The sequence below is a fragment of the Oncorhynchus mykiss genome, chromosome 25 (genome assembly GCF_057628025.1).
Source record: "Oncorhynchus mykiss isolate SJ-2025 chromosome 25, ASM5762802v1, whole genome shotgun sequence".
Classification (NCBI taxonomy): Eukaryota; Metazoa; Chordata; class Actinopteri; order Salmoniformes; family Salmonidae; genus Oncorhynchus; species Oncorhynchus mykiss.
The window spans coordinates 25853899-25872860 of record NC_143046.1 but is presented as its reverse complement, the minus strand read 5'-3'; the positions used below and the strand labels follow the sequence as shown (position 1 = coordinate 25872860).

Genomic DNA, 18962 nt, shown 5'->3' with positions numbered 1-18962 from the left:
CTAACAACTATGTTGTTGTTGCTTTGAACTTTAAATGTGTGTGCTGCCCCATACTACATGGTGTGATATTCACTTCGTCACACACAACTAAAAGATACAGTGTACTTCAGAAACATGTTTTAAAAGAGTTCTGGATCAGGACTGGGGCGAAGGTTCACCTTCCAACAGGACAACAACCCTGCGCAAACAGCCAATACAGCGCAGGAGTGGCTTTGGGTCAAGTCTCTGAATGTCCTTGAGTGGCTCAGCTAGCGCCCGGACTTGAACCTGATCAAACACGCCTGGAGAGACCTGAATATAGCTGTGCAGCAATGCTCCTCATCCAACCTGACCGTGTTTGGGAGGATCTGCAGCGAAGATTGGGGAGAAACTGCCCAAATACTGGTGTGCCAAGCTTGTAGCATCATACCCAAGAAGACTCTCGGTTGTAATCACGGCCAAAGGTGTCACAGGGTCTGAATACTTTCCGAAGGAAGATTAGAAGATTAGATACATGGGGAATGTTAAACTGTAAAACTGATATATGATTAGATACATGGGGAATGTTCCACTGTAAAACTGATATATGATTAGACACATGGGGAATGTTCCACTGTAAAACTGATATATGATTAGATACATGGGGAATGTTCCACTGTAAAACTGATATATGATTAGATACATGGGGAATGTTCCACTGTAAAACTGATATATGAATAGACACATGGGGAATGTTCCACTGTAAAACTGATATATGATTAGACACATGGGGAATGTTCCACTGTAAAACTGATATGTGATTAGACATATGGGGAATGTTCCACTGTAAAACTGATATATGATTAGACACATGGGGAATGTTCCACTGTAAAACTGATATATGATTAGATACATGGGGAATGTTCCACTGTAAAACTGATATATGATTAGACACATGGGGAATGTTTCACTGTAAAACTGATATATGATTAGACACATGGGGAATGTTCCACTGTAAAACTGATATATGATTAGATACATGGGGAATGTTAAACTGTAAAACTGATATATGATTAGACACATGGGGAATGTTCCACTGTAAAACTGATATATGATTAGATACATGGGGAATGTTAAACTGTAAAACTGATATATGATTAGATACATGGGGAATGTTCCACTGTAAAACTGATATATGATTAGACACATGGGGAATGTTCCACTGTAAAACTGATATATGATTAGATACATGGGGAATGTTCCACTGTAAAACTGATATATGATTAGACACATGGGGAATGTTCCACTGTAAAACTGATATATGATTAGACACATGGGGAATGTTCCACTGTAAAACTGATATATGATTAGACACATGGGGAATGTTCCACTGTAAAACTGATATATGATTAGACACATGGGGAATGTTCCACTGTAAAACTGATATATGATTAGATACATGGGGAATGTTCCACTGTAAAACTGATATATGATTAGACACATGGGGAATGTTCCACTGTAAAACTGATATATGATTAGACACATGGGGAATGTTCCACTGTAAAACTGATATATGATTAGACATATGGGGAATGTTCCACTGTAAAACTGATATATGATTAGACATATGGGGAATGTTCCACTGTAAAACTGATATATGATTAGATACATGGGGAATGTTCCACTGTAAAACTGATATATGATTAGACACATGGGGAATGTTCCACTGTAAAACTGATATATGATTAGACACATGGGGAATGTTCCACTGTAAAACTGATATGTGATTAGATACATGGGGAATGTTCCACTGTAAAACTGATATATGATTAGACACATGGGGAATGTTCCACTGTAAAACTGATATATGATTAGACACATGGGGAATGTTCCACTGTAAAACTGATATATGATTAGACACATGGGGAATGTTCCACTGTAAAACTGATATATGATTAGACACATGGGGAATGTTCCACTGTAAAACTGATATATGATTAGATACATGGGGAATGTTAAACTGTAAAACTGATATATGATTAGACACATGGGGAATGTTCCACTGTAAAACTGATATATGATTAGATACATGGGGAATGTTCCACTGTAAAACTGATATGTGATTAGATACATGGGGAATGTTAAACTGTAAAACTGATATATGATTAGACACATGGGGAATGTTCCACTGTAAAACTGATATGTGATTAGACACATGGGGAATGTTCCACTGTAAAACTGATATATGATTAGACACATGGGGAATGTTCCACTGTAAAACTGATATATGATTAGACACATGGGGAATGTTCCACTGTAAAACTGATATATGATTAGACACATGGGGAATGTTCCACTGTAAAACTGATATATGATTAGACACATGGGGAATGTTAAACTGTAAAACTGATATATGATTAGACACATGGGGAATGTTCCACTGTAAAACTGATATATGATTAGATACATGGGGAATGTTCCACTGTAAAACTGATATGTGATTAGATACATGGGGAATGTTAAACTGTAAAACTGATATATGATTAGATACATGGGGAATGTTCCACTGTAAAACTGATATGTGATTAGATACATGGGGAATGTTCCACTGTAAAACTGATATGTGATTAGATACATGGGGAATGTTCCACTGTAAAACTGATATGTGATTAGATACATGGGGAATGTTCCACTGTAAAACTGATATATGATTAGATACATGGGGAATGTTCCACTGTAAAACTGATATGTGATTAGATACATGGGGAATGTTCCACTGTAAAACTGATATATGATTAGACACATGGGGAATGTTCCACTGTAAAACTGATATGTGATTAGATACATGGGGAATGTTCCACTGTAAAACTGATATATGAATAGACACATGGGGAATGTTAAACTGTAAAACTGATATATGATTAGACACATGGGGAATGTTCCACTGTAAAACTGATATGTGATTAGATACATGGGGAATGTTCCACTGTAAAACTGATATGTGATTAGATACATGGGGAATGTTCCACTGTAAAACTGATATATGAATAGACACATGGGGAATGTTAAACTGTAAAACTGATATATGATTAGACACATGGGGAATGTTCCACTGTAAAACTGATATGTGATTAGATACATGGGGAATGTTAAACTGTAAAACTGATATATGATTAGACACATGGGGAATGTTCCACTGTAAAACTGATATATGATTAGATACATGGGGAATGTTCCACTGTAAAACTGATATGTGATTAGATACATGGGGAATGTTAAACTGTAAAACTGATATATGATTAGATGCATGGGGAATGTTCCACTGTAAAACTGATATATGATTAGATGCATGGGGAATGTTCCACTGTAAAACTGATATATGAATAGACACATGGGGAATGTTCCACTGTAAAACTGATATATGAATAGACACATGGGGAATGTTCCACTGTAAAACTGATATATGAATAGACACATGGGGAATGTTCCACTGTAAAACTGATATATGAATAGACACATGGGGAATGTTCCACTGTAAAACTGATATATGATTAGACACATGGGGAATGTTCCACTGTAAAACTGATATATGAATAGACACATGGGGAATGTTCCACTGTAAAACTGATATATGAATAGACACATGGGGAATGTTCCACTGTAAAACTGATATATGATTAGACACATGGGGAATGTTCCACTGTAAAACTGATATATGATTAGACACATGGGGAATGTTCCACTGTAAAACTGATATATGAATAGACACATGGGGAATGTTCCACTGTAAAACTGATATATGAATAGACACATGGGGAATGTTCCACTGTAAAACTGATATATGATTAGACACATGGGGAATGTTCCACTGTAAAACTGATATATGATTAGACACATGGGGAATGACCTTGAGGTCAATAATCAAGAAAGAGAGGAGGCAAACATTTATTTATTTACAATATTCATTGTTAATAAAAAAATCATTATTTATGGATTCAAGCAAAATGTCCTAGTTATGTAGATACACTAACCAAGCATTAACAGATTGAGTAACAGTTTTCTAAGTAATTTCTAATCTGAGTTACTGTGTTGTTACTTTGTTCCTCGTGTTACTTTGTTCCCCAGTCTCCCCTATTGCGTTTCTGAATATGATAATATTTTCTCTGGATTTGATAACTAAATGTGAAGACTTATTGTCTAGAGACAAATGTGTCATTGTTTTATCAAAGTAAGGAAGTTAAATAACAACCTTGTGTTTCCGCACCCTTTTGTCAGAGAAAGGGGGGCTAGCTAATGTAAGAACTGCTGGATAAGAACTGTTAATTCTAGAACGAGGAAGACAACACATCAAGAGAGGTTTCAGTTGCAGATTCTTCTCAGTTTGACTTGCATAGCCAGACTTGTGGACAAAAGTAACGGAAACGTCTTTTTGGGGCTCATTTGAAGTCAGTTAATTGAATTAGGGAGTGAAGAGAGAGACATGGAGGCTGTTTTTGGATTGTTGGTGATGATCGCAGGAGTGTCTCATGGTAAGTTATGTCTTTATTTGTGTCGTAGCTCATTATGCAAGAGCCTACTATTTTCAGACTGTGGAGACTATGGCTATATGGCGACAGGAGGGAAGAAGAGAGTTATAGAGAGGTTTTCCATTACAACCATATCTGAGTAGAACTGTTGATTGCTTGTGTGTCCTTATCATTGCAACAGCATAATTGGTGTCTGGAAAATATATTGATAAAAGATATGCCAAACCTGAGACGGCTCCATCTGATTGTTCCTTTCGATACTGTTTTCTGCTGTATCCCACTCATTGTATAAGTCATCTTTGAAGTTATTGGCAACTCAGTGTCAGACAATTCAATGACAAGAAACCACTCCAGTTCAGTCATACTTATGACAGTAACATATTTTCACTTTATCCACTTATATCAGTTGTGTCAGAATTGTGACACAATGTTCAACTTTGTCCTCAGGCATGTTGATCTCCTCCTGTGATGCTAGAGAGGATGGATGTCAGTGTTATGGAGCTCTGGGAGGAACTGTCTATCTCCAGCTGACTGATACCACAGTATCTGAACTCACATTTAAAAAAGATCCCACTGGTGTAACTACAGAGATACTCCGAATGAGAAGAAACAAAATGATCATCGCTGACTCCATTAAAGCTAGATCAGAGTTCTTCATGAACAACAAGACATTTAGGATGGATAACACAGAAAGGACGGATTCTGATGAATACCTCTTAGAAACATTTCATTCTAATGGAAGTTCATTGGCCACCAGAAGACTACACCTGTTCATTGAAGGTAAATAGCTAACCCTCTTTAAAAAAAATATAGCTACATGACTGTATAGGGATACTTGAAAGTTGGGGCAATCCTTGTCTGGCAGGGAAACGTTTCTTTTTTAATCGTTTTCATTATTTGAGCCCAAAAAATACATTTAGGGAATTTTAAAAGGTAAAATATTTGCAATATTATTCATTTCCATGTTGGGCTCTGTGCCAGGAAATGCCCTTGTCTAGAGCAAAGGTCCACAATTTCAAACTCCCCCAAAAAGTGTTTGCGAAACTTGCGAAAATGTATAATAACTGTTAAAGGAGCTCATGTAGTTTCCTGCAATAGCCCTTTCTGACTTAAAATAATATTTCTCTCAAAACTGTGATTCCTAAAAAAATATGTGTCCAGAGTTTTGGTCAACTTCGTCATATTTGTCTAAAATCCTAAATGAATCTGAAAGGATCGGGGTCAGCTATACCATGACAACGCCTTCATCTCCTGATTAACTGCAGTGCAACAAGACAGTGCATGGTCCTGAAAGTCCTCTACTTTTGATCGATTTAAACAAACAATATTGAAATCACCATGGTCACAGCGGATATGCAGCAAGTGCAGGTGATTTGCATGCGATTCTATTATTTCATGTCACAGCAATATATCATATCTGTTAGCAAACAATTTAATTTAATTTAAACAATGTGTTCATATAAAGCATAAGTGGTTGCTTTCCCATTGTATTGTTTTTGGTAAATTTGTATTGAGTCAGGCAGCTCCAAAATGCAGCTGTTTCAGCCTCACTCTGTTCTTCCTGTGGTGGAGGGGCAGACAGAGAGCATGATTGGCTCAGGGTGCTGTTACTCATGGGGACCCTACTTCATTGCAGCAACAGCTGGGAGAGCTAGCCAGCAAAACATCAATTTTTGTAATGGTTCTATTTATGAAGGCAAAATTGGACAGAGAAAAACATAATCTTTGTAGGTGACATGTTTGATAGTGGTGGCCAAATGTTAAGTTATGAAGTAATTCACACTGGAACCGCCTGGCCTTTCAGCCTATCAGCACCCCCTAGAGAACGTTGGGGGAATCTACTTTAGCATATGCTTCAGATGCATATCAACAATGCTTGATAAATAAATACTTGATAAATATATTGTAAAGGAAACCTCTTGAAACTAGGGGGCACTATTTTTATTTTTGGAAAAATAACGTTCCCAAAGTAAACCGCCTATTTCTCAGGACCAGATGCTAGAATGTGCATATAATTGACAGCTTAGGATAGAAAACAGTCTAAAGTTTCCAAAACTGTCAAAATATTGTCTGTGAGTATAACAGAACTGATATTGCAGGCGAAACCCTGAGGAAAATCCAATCAGGAAGTGCCTCTTATTTTGAAACCGTTGTGTTCCTATGCACCCCTATTGGCCATTGAAAGGGATATCAACCAGATTCCCTTTTCTACGTATGCCCTAAGGTGTCTACAGCATTTTGACGTAGTTTCACACCTTTATGTTGAAGAATGAGCCAGCTGAGGGCTCTCAGAGTGATTCTAGCTTAAAAGACAGAGGTAGTAATTTTTCCTCTCGCTCCTACTGAAAAGTAAATTGTCCAGGTTGATATATTATCGAATAGATATTTGAAAAACACCTTGAGGTTTGATTATAAAAAACGTTTGCCATGTTTCTGTCGATATTATGGATATAATTTGGATTTTTTTTCGCCGTTGTCGTGACCGCTATTTCCGGTGGATTTCTCAACATAACGTGACCAACAAACAAAGGTATTTTGGGTATAAAAATAATCTTTATGGAACAAAAGGAACATTTGCTGTCTAACTGGGAGTCTCGTCAGTGAAAACATCCGAAGATCATCAAAGGTAAACGGTTAATTTGATTGCTTTTCTGATTTTTGTGACCAAGCTTCCTGCTGCTAGCTGGACATAATGCTATGCTAGGCTATCGATAAACTTACACAAACGCTTGTCTTGCTTTGGCTGTAAAGCATCATTTCAAAATGTGAGATGACAGGGTGATTAACAAAAGGCTAAGCTGTGTTTCACTATATTTCACTTGTGATTTAATGAATATGAATATTTTCTAGTAATATTTTTTGACCGTTGCGCTATGCTAATTAGTGGAGGTGATGACAATTCTCCCGGATCCTGGGATGGGTAGTTCCAAGAGGTTGCATGAATAAACATTCATGGGAATATATCAATAAAAAAAATAACAACAATAGTTATTTGTTTAGCCAGAGTCAAGGATATGTTTTGAACAATTCTACAAAGTCCTAGAAAATACATCCGCATATAGCCTGTTTTAGTTTCCTTTACATTAAAACATAATTGTAGTCCATTTGACCAACTTTATTTGTAGATTCGATTAGTAATAGTTATAGTAATAAAGTCCAGTTACAGGTTACTTTGACAAAGAAACGAAAAAGAGGATAATAATAATAACTGGTGAAATGATTTGCTGTATTCCTAAAGAAAATCACCCGCGGATAAACAATTGTCAATGATTAATTGCACAAAGAAATATTGGTTAGTGTCATAGAAACTGCTCAATATACTCTTTCAGATGCAATATAGCAATCAAAATATTTTACATGCATATCCCTGCATCTGTCAATTACAAGATGTGCCAATCTCTTCATGTACAATTTGACAACTGATAGGCCTAATATTGTCACTCATCAGATTATTGTCAATTAAATCTATAACTCGTATTATATGTGAAATTAGTTTTGGTATAGTTTAGGTGTAGTTTCGATGTGCAGGCATCGTTTGTTTCCCGCTCATCAACGTGGACAGAGTCAATGATATGTTTAGCATTATTCGAAAGGCCTCCTGCAACATGTAGCGTTTTTTGGTTCCCTTAAAATACGTGTGATTAGTAATAGAGCTACAGTAAATAAAACAGTCCCAAAACAGGTTATTTTTACAAAGTAAAAAGGTACGCGGTCAAATATTTAACATGATCGCCAACACTGATAAATACAGTGGGGCAAAAAAGTATTTAGTCAGCCACTTAAAAATATGAGAGAGGCCTGTAATTTTCATTATAGGTACACTTCAACTATGACAGAAAATAATTCCAGAAAATCACATTGTAGGATTTTGAATGAATTTATTTGCAAATTATGGTGGAAAACAAGTATTTGGTCACCTACAAACAAGCAAGATTTCTGGCTCTCACAGACCTGTAACTTCTTCTTTAAGAGACTTCTCTGTCCTCCACTCATTACCTGTATTAATGGCACCTGTTTGAACTTGTTATCAGTATAAAAGTCACCTGTCCACAACCTCAAACAGTCACACTCCAAACTCCACTATGGCCAAGACCAAAGAGCTGTCAAAGGACACCAGAAACAAAATTGTAGACCTGCACCAGGCTGGGAAGACTGAATCTGCAATAGGTAAGCAGATTGGTTTGAAGAAATCAACTGTGGGAGCAATTATTAGGAAATGGAAGACATACAAGACCACTGATAATCTCCCTCGATCTGGGGCTCCACGCAAGATCTCACCCCGTGGGGTCAAAATGATCACAAGAACGATAAGCAAAAATCCCAGAACCACACGGGGGGACCTAGTGAATGACCTGCAGAGAGCTGGGACCAAAGTAACAAAGCCTACCATCAGTAACACACTACGCCGCCAGGGACTCAAATCCTGCAGTGCCAGACACGTCCCCCTGCTTAAGCCAGTACATGTCCAGGCCCGTCTGAAGTTTGCTAGAGAGCATTTGGATGATCCAGAAGAAGATTGGGAGAATGTCATATGATCAGATGAAACCAAAATATAACTTTTTGGTAAAATCTCAACTCAAGAATGCTGAGTTACATCCAAAGAACACCATACCTACTGTGAAGCATGGGGGTGGAAACATCATGCTTTGGGGTTGTTTTTCTGCAAAGGGACCAGGACGACTGATCCGTGTAAAGGAAAGAATGAATGGGGCCATGTATCGTGAGATTTTGAGTGAAAACCTCCTTCCATCAGCAAGGGCATTGAAGATGAAACGTGGCTGGTTCTTTCAGCATGACAATGATCCCAAACACACCGCCCGGGCAACGAAGGAGTGGCTTCGTAAGAAGCATTTCAAGGTCCTGGAGTGGCCTAGCCAGTCTCCAGATCTCAACCCCATAGAAAATCTTTGGAGGGAGTTGAAAGTCCGTGTTGCCCAGCAACAGCCCCAAAACATCACTGTTCTAGAGGAGATATGCATGGAGGAATGGGCCAAAATACCAGCAACAGTGTGTGAAAACCTTGTGAAGACTTTCTGACCTCTGTCAGTGCCAACAAAGGGTATATAACAAAGTATTGAGATAAACTTTTGTTATTGAACAAATAATTATTTTCCACCATAATTTGCAAATAAATTCATTAAAAATCCTACAATGTGATTTTCTGGAATTTTTTTCTCATTTTGTCTGTCATAGTTGAAGTGTACCTATGATGAAAATTACAGGCCTCTCTCATCTTTTTAAGTGGGAGAACTTGCACAATTGGTGGCTGACTAAATACTTTTTTGCCCCACTGTAGATACAGCACAAACTCATCATTACACTATTGTTGTTCGAAATTAAATCAACCTCTTCACCCTCCTTATCATTCAGTTAGGCCTAATTTAAGTACAATTGTGAAGGTGCACAATTATCGCCCATTCGTTGTTAATTCAGTGAGGAGAGAGACGCATTAGCACCTGTCCTACAGCATTTTGTCTTGGCTGTAGGTAGGAACAGGGGTGGGGAAAAGGCTCTAAATACTTTTCTGTTTGTGATTAAAAAATTATGACAAATGAGCTTTGCTTTTTTTTATAGCTTTTTGGGGGGGCTGATTTTTTAAATTTACTAAATCAAATGTTAGTGGCCATTAGCCTATGGGGTTCTAGTGTTCAGAGTCAAAGCCTGCCCTAGTTACACACAAAGAATATTGTTCTGTGGTTAATGCTATTCACTCAGGTATCTCCCAGCTAATGAAAAGTCACATTTTCAAGGTATTCTTAGAATAGTACCCAGTCTATGTATTAATGGTATTGATATCAAAGTCCCAAGTGTACAAATAAACACATAAAATAATACTTTTTATAGCAAAAGAACAAGGAAACAGGGAAATCCTTTTGTAATTAAACAACTATCAGACCTTCAATGGTGAAAGGCTTGGCTTTGTCCCTTTACGTGTTGCATTTCTATAAGATAAAATAGGTGCACCTAAAGATTCTGCACAATATATACCTCTCCAACACAATGGTGTCAAGGTTTACATACATTGATGTCAAGTGTACTTTCTGCAGTGATGGACCTGAAATGCTGACACATTTGTTTTCCAGTTGTTACACTATTAGAGTTTGGTGGAGTACATACTGAGTATTTTTTTTCATCAACCCCCTGCTTTATAGTGTTTTGATAGACATTGTTTTTAATTGAGCCTCTGAAATAATGACAAAAGCTTGTCTACAGTCCAATTTTATAACAAATACTTTTCTGAATAAGTGTCGTTAGCTAGATTTCAATCCAAGTGTTGACAGATTTTCACGTGAAAATTCTAATATGTGTGACATTTTCCCACCAGTGGTGTTTCCACAAAACTGACTTGTTGCGGATAAAAATCAGTGCTTGATGACGTAGTGCACACACAATTTACTTTTTGCTTAAGTTTTCATGTACCGAATAAAAATCTAAATTTCAATCTGTTTCCATTGCATTTTAAACTCACCAATAGTTTTGTCACAAAAACTGTTGCGTTAAATAGCAAATAAGCCTATTCTGGTCTTGGCAGGTGCACTCTAGCCAACAGCTGGCAGATACGGTGCAGGTATCTGAATAAGAGCTAGTATGTTTTTATTTGTCAAATGGCAGCTAAGCATCGATGATCATGTCACCATAATAAGACCCTGGATATTTACTGGATAGCAGCATCAAGCTCATCACCGTGTACTTTTACCACTATGTGAAGTTCATCATCATTTATTTAATCAGTAGCCTAATAGACTGTATGGTTTCCCAAGTAGTGGGAGGACCACACGGCCATCCATTAAACTACTACTGTATATGTACTATTCTATCTTACGTATTCTACAGATATACTAAATATTATATTCACATACTGGCCATAATGCCTATACAGTGCCTTGCGAAAGTATTCGGCCCCCTTGAACTTTGCGACCTTTTGCCACATTTCAGGCTTCAAACATAAAGATATAAAACTGTATTTTTTTGTGAAGAATCAACAACAAGTGGGACACAATCATGAAGTGGAACGACATTTATTGGATATTTCAAACTTTTTTAACAAATCAAAAACTGAAAAATTGGGCGTGCAAAATTATTCAGCCCCCTTAAGTTAATACTTTGTAGCGCCACCTTTTGCTGCGATTACAGCTGTAAGTCGCTTGGGGTATGTCTCTATCAGTTTTCACATCGAGAGACTGAATTTTTTTCCCATTCCTCCTTACGAAACAGCTCGAGCTCAGTGAGGTTGGATGGAGAGCATTTGTGAACAGCAGTTTTCAGTTCTTTCCACAGATTCTCGATTGGATTCAGGTCTGGACTTTGACTTGGCCATTCTAACACCTGGATATGTTTATTTTTGAACCATTCCATTGTAGATTTTGCTTTATGTTTTGGATCATTGTCTTGTTGGAAGACAAATCTCCGTCCCAGTCTCAGGTCTTTTGCAGACTCCATCAGGTTTTCTTCCAGAATGGTCCTGTATTTGGCTCCATCCATCTTCCCATCAATTTTAACCATCTTCCCTGTCCCTGCTGAAGAAAAGCAGGCCCAAACCATGATGCTGCCACCACCATGTTTGACAGTGGGGATGGTGTGTTCAGCTGTGTTGCTTTTACGCCAAACATAACTTTTTGCATTGTTGCCAAAAAGTTCAATTTTGGTTTTGTCTGACCAGAGCACCTTCTTCCACATGTTTGGTGTGTCTCCCAGGTGTCTTGTGGCAAACTTTAAACGACACTTTTTATGGATATCTTTAAGAAATGGCTTTCTTCTTGCCACTCTTCCCTAAAGGCCAGATTTGTGCAATATACGACTGATTGTTGTCCTATGGACAGAGTCTCCCACCTCAGCTGTAGATCTCTGCAGTTCATCCAGAGTGATCATGGGCCTCTTGGCTGCATCTCTGATCAGTCTTCTCCTTGAATGAGCTGAAAGTTTAGAGGGACGGCCAGGTCTTGGTAGATTTGCAGTGGTCTGATACTCCTTCCATTTCAATATTATCGCTTGCACAGTGCTCCTTGGGATATTTAAAGCTTGGGAAATCTTTTTGTATCCAAATCCGGCTTTAAACTTCTTCACAACAGTATCTCGGACCTGCCTGGTGTGTTCCTTGTTCTTCATGATGCTCTCTGCGCTTTTAACGGTCCTCTGAGACTATCACAGTGCAGGTGCATTTATACGGAGACTTGATTACACACAGGTGGATTGTATTTATCATCATTAGTCATTTAGGTCAACATTGGATCATTCAGAGATCCTCACTGAACTTCTGGAGAGAGTTTGCTGCACTGAAAGTAAAGGGGCTGAATAATTTTGCACGCCCAATTTTTCAGTTTTTGATTTGTTAAAAAAGTTTGAAATATCCAATAAATGTCGTTCCACTTCATGATTGTGTCCCACTTGTTGTTGATTCTTCACAAAAAAATACAGTTTTATATCTTTATGTTTGAAGCCTGAAATGTGGCAAAAGGTCGCAAAGTTCAAGGGGGCCGAATACTTTCGCAAGGCACTGTATATATATATATATATATATATATATACTTATAGGTGAAGCGAGGGAATAACTTTAGAGTTTAAAAAAAAGTTGCATATTGTTAACCGGGACCTTGTATTAACAGGCACACAATCAGTGTCACAATATTGCAGGCAGATTGCTAGCTAGTTTACTCTATAAAATTATGCTCAACTAGCGTGGTCTTCCGTGCAATAAGAGCTAAAGATATGGGAAGTAGCCATAAACTGATCATAACCCAAATGTTATAACGTTTGTGTGTGGCTCTAAACTCATTTCTGGGATTGGTTATTAGTACATTCAGTGTGTAGCCAATGTGTACTGGTTTCGATGCATATGAGTTTTGTTAATTGAGTGTGCCCCACCAATATCTTCATTTAAAAGTTGCCACTGCATGGTCATAACCATATCCTGTCAAGTCCATCTCCCTTATATATTAAGATAGAATATGTAATGGTCCAAAATCCAATTCTGGTTTGGTTTAGTTTAGCAGATACATTATCAAAACATTACACATGATTATTATCATCATCATCAACATCATCATCATTATCATCAATAGACCTAGGAGAAGCAGCATGGGATTCACCACTTTTCAACACAGGTTTGTGACTGTTTATTTTGCCTACCTACAGGGCTCATATATATTAACTGTACCTTATCCACCGGGACAAAGATATCAGGGTGGGTGAATGCCACCGACAATGACCAGTGCCACTGTCAACTAACCGCTGGTGCTACCGGTAAGTCTGATATAATAATTTTAACAGATTTTATTCATCTGCTGATTAGTTGTCCCTCACAGATGAAATTGGGGAGGGGACAGGGGACCGGTCTCAGTCCGTCCATTACATGATGACCAAACTGACTCCAATGGTGCCCATATTGATTTTGTCTATGCTCACCAGACACGCAGGTTAAAATACCCAAACCAACTGTGAACTCAACCAACTGGGGAGGGGACAGTGGACCGGTCTCAGTCCGAACAAAAATATGAATGCAACATGTAAAGTGTTGGTCCCATGTTTCATGAGCTGAACTAAAATATCCCAGAAATGTTCAATTTTCACAAAAAGCTTATTTCTCTCAAATGTTGTGAACAAATTTGTTAACATCCCTGTTAGTAAGCATTTCTCCTTTGCCAAGGTTATCCATCCATGTGACAGGTGTGGCATATCAAGAAGCTGATTAAACGGCATGATAATTACACAGGTGCACCTTGTGCTGGGTACAATAAAAGGCCACTCTAAAATGTGAAGCTTTGTCACACAATACAATGCCACAGATGCCCTAAGTTTTGAGGGTGTGCAATTGGCATTCTGACCAGAGCTGTTGCCAGAGAATTGAATGTTAATTTCCCTACCATAAGCTGCCTCCAATGTCATTTTAGAGAATTTGGCAGTACGTCCAACTGGCAACACAACCACAGACCATGTGTTTGGCGTCGTATGGGCGAATAGTTTGCTGATGGCAATGTTGTGAACAGAGTGATCGATGATGGCGGCGGGGTTATGGTAAGGGCAGGCATAAGCTATGGACAATGAGCACAATTGCATTTTATTGATGACAATTGGAATGCATATAGAAACCGTGACAAGATCCCGAGGTTCATTGTCATGCCATTCAACCGCCGCTATCACCTGACGTTTCAGCATGATAATGCACGGCCCCATGTTGCAAGGATCTGTACACAATTCTTGGAAGCCTAAAATGTCCCAGTTCATCCACGGCCTGCATACTTACCAGACATGTCACCCATTAAGCATGTTTGGGATGCTCTCGATTGATGTGTACGACAGCGTGTTCCAGTTCCTGCCAATATCCAGCAACTTAGCACAGCCATTGAAGAGGAGTGGGACAACCTTTCACAGGCCACAATCAACAGCCTGATCAACTCTATGTGAAGGAGATGTGTCGTGCTGCATGAGGTGGTCACACCCGATACTGACTGGTTTTCTGATCCATGCCCCTACAGATGCATATCTGTGTTCCCAGTCTTGTGAAATCTATAGTTTCGGTCCAAATGAATTTGTTTCAGTTGACTGATTTCCTCATATGAACTGTAACTCAGTAAAATCTTTGAAATTGTTGCATTTATATTCTTGTTCAGTGTAAATTAATTTTGGGAGAGGTCGAAACAAATATGAAACATTGGCAGATGAACATTGAGTTGTTATTTTACCTGAAATCCATATGGTTCTTTTTTAGCTGGGTCTTTGTAGAATGTTGGCCCATTTTGAGACACACAAAGTTGTGTGTTCTCTACTCTGACAAATAATCCACAGATAAAGGGGGAATCCTACAGTAATTATTTTTTTGTTTGTTTTCTTTGATTAATCTCTCGTCATTCATTCTTCTTCTTCTCCGGATTGTATATGGCGGTTGGCAACCAACTTTAAGGTGCATTACCGCCACCAGATGAACTGGAGTGCAGGAGTTGGAACCGGTTCAGGGAACAGAACCGAAAACCACAAAATAACAATATTTTAAAAGGAACAGAACCAGAACCGAGAACGCAAGTGATCTATACGGTTCCAGAACATAACTGTTATTTTAAAAGCATGAGAACATTGGTTTTCCAGTCCCACAAAAAACACAGCAAACCCTCACTTTGTCACTCAGAAACTTATTCCAGTGTCTGCCTGCCTGCCAGTTGAAAATCTTGGCCAGTGTGTGCTTGTGTATAGGCTATCTGCCCCTCCCCTCCCTCCGAAGCATAGTCTACTCTAGCTACTGATGTTACAAGCTTCGTTCAGAAATTAGGGAGAGAGATTTTTAATTAGAGAAGAATTGATTCACTTTTTCAATGTTAAGGATACTATAGTTATCACGTTTCATATTGGATTTATTAACTACAAAAAGGTAAGATGTATTTGTATTTTAATTCTGTTGCCACCCTGCACACACAAGCTTGTTAGCTAGTTAACTTAGCAAGCTCTGTTCTAGATCTCAAACTCTAGGTGGCATTATGTGTACTTTAATGGAACTGAGAGTTATGATCAAGGCCTAGCTTTAGTCCAATGTTAGTTAAGCCAACTCTGAAGTTAAGACAATCAAAGTTCCTTCATAGAACCCGCTCCTCCAAAGGTATACTTCTGAGGTCCTAATTCAGATAATGTATAACAACAAGATGCCCAACGCTTCATTCCCAGGGCTCTCATCATCCACAAAATGTCAGTCGCATCTCGCACTCTACACTACACTTGTCTGTCCAATGAATGTACATGGCTTGCCCGCTTCATAGCAAGCTGCTCTATCCATTGGTGAAGTAATTTAATGTTGAGCAAAATGTTAAAAAAATATTATTTCAGAGGTTTATAAAGGAACAGAAAGGAAAAATATAAACCGTTACTGTTTTTAGGTTCGAACCGGTTCAGAACTAAACTTTTTTTGGGTCGGAACAGCTGAAAGGAACTAAAAAAAATAATGGTACTGTTCTGAATGAAACAATTGGAAAATAATTTACTTTCCAACCCCTGCTGGAGTGTGGACCTGGTTCATCTTTCAATCGCCCACTCGGCTATATGATGGTAAAAAACAATGAGTAGATGGTAGAGGTGGGACTTGTAGTGGCGTGTATTTAAGGATGCCAAGTGAAGTCAGTCCCCCCCCCAAAAAAAATTTACCAAGAAAAAACATAAATAATTACTATTTCGTCTCTCTGTGTTTCATAATTTTCCTTAAATTCACAAGAGGCTGAAAGTATCTCACCAGAGTAAGCATCCACGCAAGCGTGACAATGCCCCTCTGTCTCTGTATGTGTCGGCCATCTATCTGATGCTGTCTGGTGAAAAAGAGTGTGACATTGTTGCCGCCCATAGTATTGAATGCAAGGGAAGCCAGCGAATATTTGGCCCCCCTCAGTAAAAAAAAGTATAAAATAATAGCCAATCAGCGTTTGCGCTAAACTGAAACATTAAACTGAAACACTTGCTTGACCATGCTGTATGCTTTGTGGACTTCACCAGACAGTTGTTGCTGTCCGGTTTGTGATGAAACAAATGTGTTGCTGAATTTATTCTGCCACTGTGTCTTCTTATATATCATGGTAGCAAGGCATATGAAATAACAGGTTATAGAGCAAACACCAATTATCACAACACAAAGGTTGTAATAGGGCTTTTTTCCAGCTTGGCTTCCCCAGTGGTTTTACCCACGCACCACTACTGGGGACTTGCAGCGCGTCAAGTGTCTAAAATAGAACCAGGTTAGAACCAAGTTCTATTTTAGCATCTGGCTATGCAGACGCCGTTGACGCACACGAGCAGATAAAAGGATTTGATAACATGTACTGTATGTTTATTTTTCAATGCTCTTGCTCTCAACATGTGGGCGGTGTGATCAGCATGTTGGTCACACGTGATTTCTCAGACAGCATGTCCCGATTTTTACGAAACTTGGGTGCCATAGAGATCTGGGTGCCATAGAGATCCAGCATTTACAAATATATACCAATTTGCCCAAGGTGGGAGCTATAGTATTGAAATGTAATTTGTGATTCACATCTAGAGAGGAGGAGGTGAAGCGAGAGGGATAACTGGACCCAAAATATGTCTTCTCCAGCAGGTGGCGTTTTTTCTTTGGTGCATTACATGGAGTACAGGGTGTGGATTAGCTAAGAGATGGAATCATTTGTGGGGGATGACATGTTTACTGTTGCTTTCTTAATTTATGTGTTATCTGTCTCTCTTTTCCACAGGACCTGGGTTCAATGTGTTTGTTTATTTCCAATTCGCTGAAGTCTTCATTCTGCTGGCAATCTGTCTGGGATCCTACTGTTTCTACAAGAAGAAGACTTGTCCTCAAGAGCAAGGTCAGTAACCATATATTGTACCTTTCAATTAAGGTCTAGCTTTAAAAAAAATGTTGTCTCATTTTATTCTGCTTAATTCTCTCTCTCTCTCTCCCTCTCTCTCTCTCTCTCTCTCTCTCTCTCCAGATGATGGTCAGTAAGCAGAAGAATATGAAGTCTCTCAGGTGGATCACGGTGGGACTCAGAGGAGGGTGTTGATGTCCTAAGAGTTGCTATGGGGATCAACCAGGCTTTAAGATTACCTTATATGAAATAATGACTAATGGTGATATAAAACTGCTTATCACTCTTTTAATCTTGAAACTCAAAGCACAGTAATGTATTAAAACCAAAGAAATACCATTCTATTCTTTTGACATGTATTTTCTTATTTTCATTATGTTCCTTCAGACCTGCCCTTAACAAAATGAATAGCGAATGATCTATGTGATGGTGTTCATTTAATCGATTTTAACTCTTGAATTTAAATGTTTTAGTGCTGTTTCTTTTGTTCATACTGTTACATAAACGAATGAAAAAGTTGTGTTTTTAAAAATATACATTTTTTTCATATTCTAATATTACCTTCTTAAGCACAAACAAATAATTATTTTACCAATAGCATACATCACATGTATGTATTAGACTGTTAGAATGTTGACATCTGAAAGACTCATCATTGGCTTGAAGGGGGTCCCTCTAGGCTTTTCTAGTGTTAAGTATAATTTAAAATGTAATAGGAGTGTATATTACAGTGTATTGATTGCATTAAAGGGTTTATTTTTTTGATGCTTGTGGTATACAGTAACAGAAATGTTCCAGAGTTTAAAGGCTTTTTAATTGGGGAACTGTAAGATATGCTTTCATTGTTATTGTAACTTTATCATGTTTGATGTAATGGTGTGATTTTAATGCATAAAAATAAAAGCAAAAAAACTTTTAAAACATTGGAAATCTTGTCACGGTCGTCATGGGAAGTCGACCAAAGCACAGCGTGGTGAGCGGACATTTTCTTTTTTATTTGAATAATGTCGCCAACAAAAACAATAAACAATACAAAACGACCGTGAAGCTTAACAGGGCATTAGTGTCAGTAACAAAAATAACTACCCACAATCAAAGGAGGGAAAAAGGGCTACATAAGTATGATTCCCAATCAGAGACAACGATAGACAGCTGTCCCTGATTG

General features: G+C 38.2%; 1 protein-coding gene across 2 annotated transcripts; it reads left to right on the top strand.

Annotated features, from left to right (window-relative positions):
* Positions 1–4081: 4081 nt before the first annotated feature.
* LOC110504838 (uncharacterized) lies at positions 4082–18727 on the top strand. 2 transcript variants are annotated; one of them, XM_021583685.3, is made up of 5 exons: positions 4082–4487; positions 4932–5264; positions 13617–13724; positions 17681–17794; positions 17921–18727. In XM_021583685.3, exons 1-5 carry the CDS (start codon positions 4439–4441, stop codon positions 17932–17934), a joined length of 618 nt encoding a protein of 205 aa, XP_021439360.3. In that variant the 5' UTR covers positions 4082–4438; the 3' UTR covers positions 17935–18727. The 2 variants fall into 2 exon arrangements, with proteins under 2 accessions (XP_021439360.3, XP_021439361.3); XM_021583686.3 differs by lacking the exon at positions 13617–13724 and having other exon boundaries at positions 4229–4487.
* The last annotated feature ends 235 nt before the right edge of the window (positions 18728–18962 follow it).

Bases quoted from the DNA above. Each gene is read 5' to 3' on its own strand.
- LOC110504838 (XM_021583685.3), top strand. From the start codon at position 4,439: ATGGAGGCTGTTTTTGGATTGTTGGTGATGATCGCAGGAGTGTCTCAT. The intron at 5,265-13,616 runs GTAAATAGCTAA...GCCTACCTACAG, and splicing joins ACTACACCTGTTCATTGAAG to GGCTCATATATATTAACTGT. The intron at 13,725-17,680 runs GTAAGTCTGATA...TCTTTTCCACAG, and splicing joins ACTAACCGCTGGTGCTACCG to GACCTGGGTTCAATGTGTTT.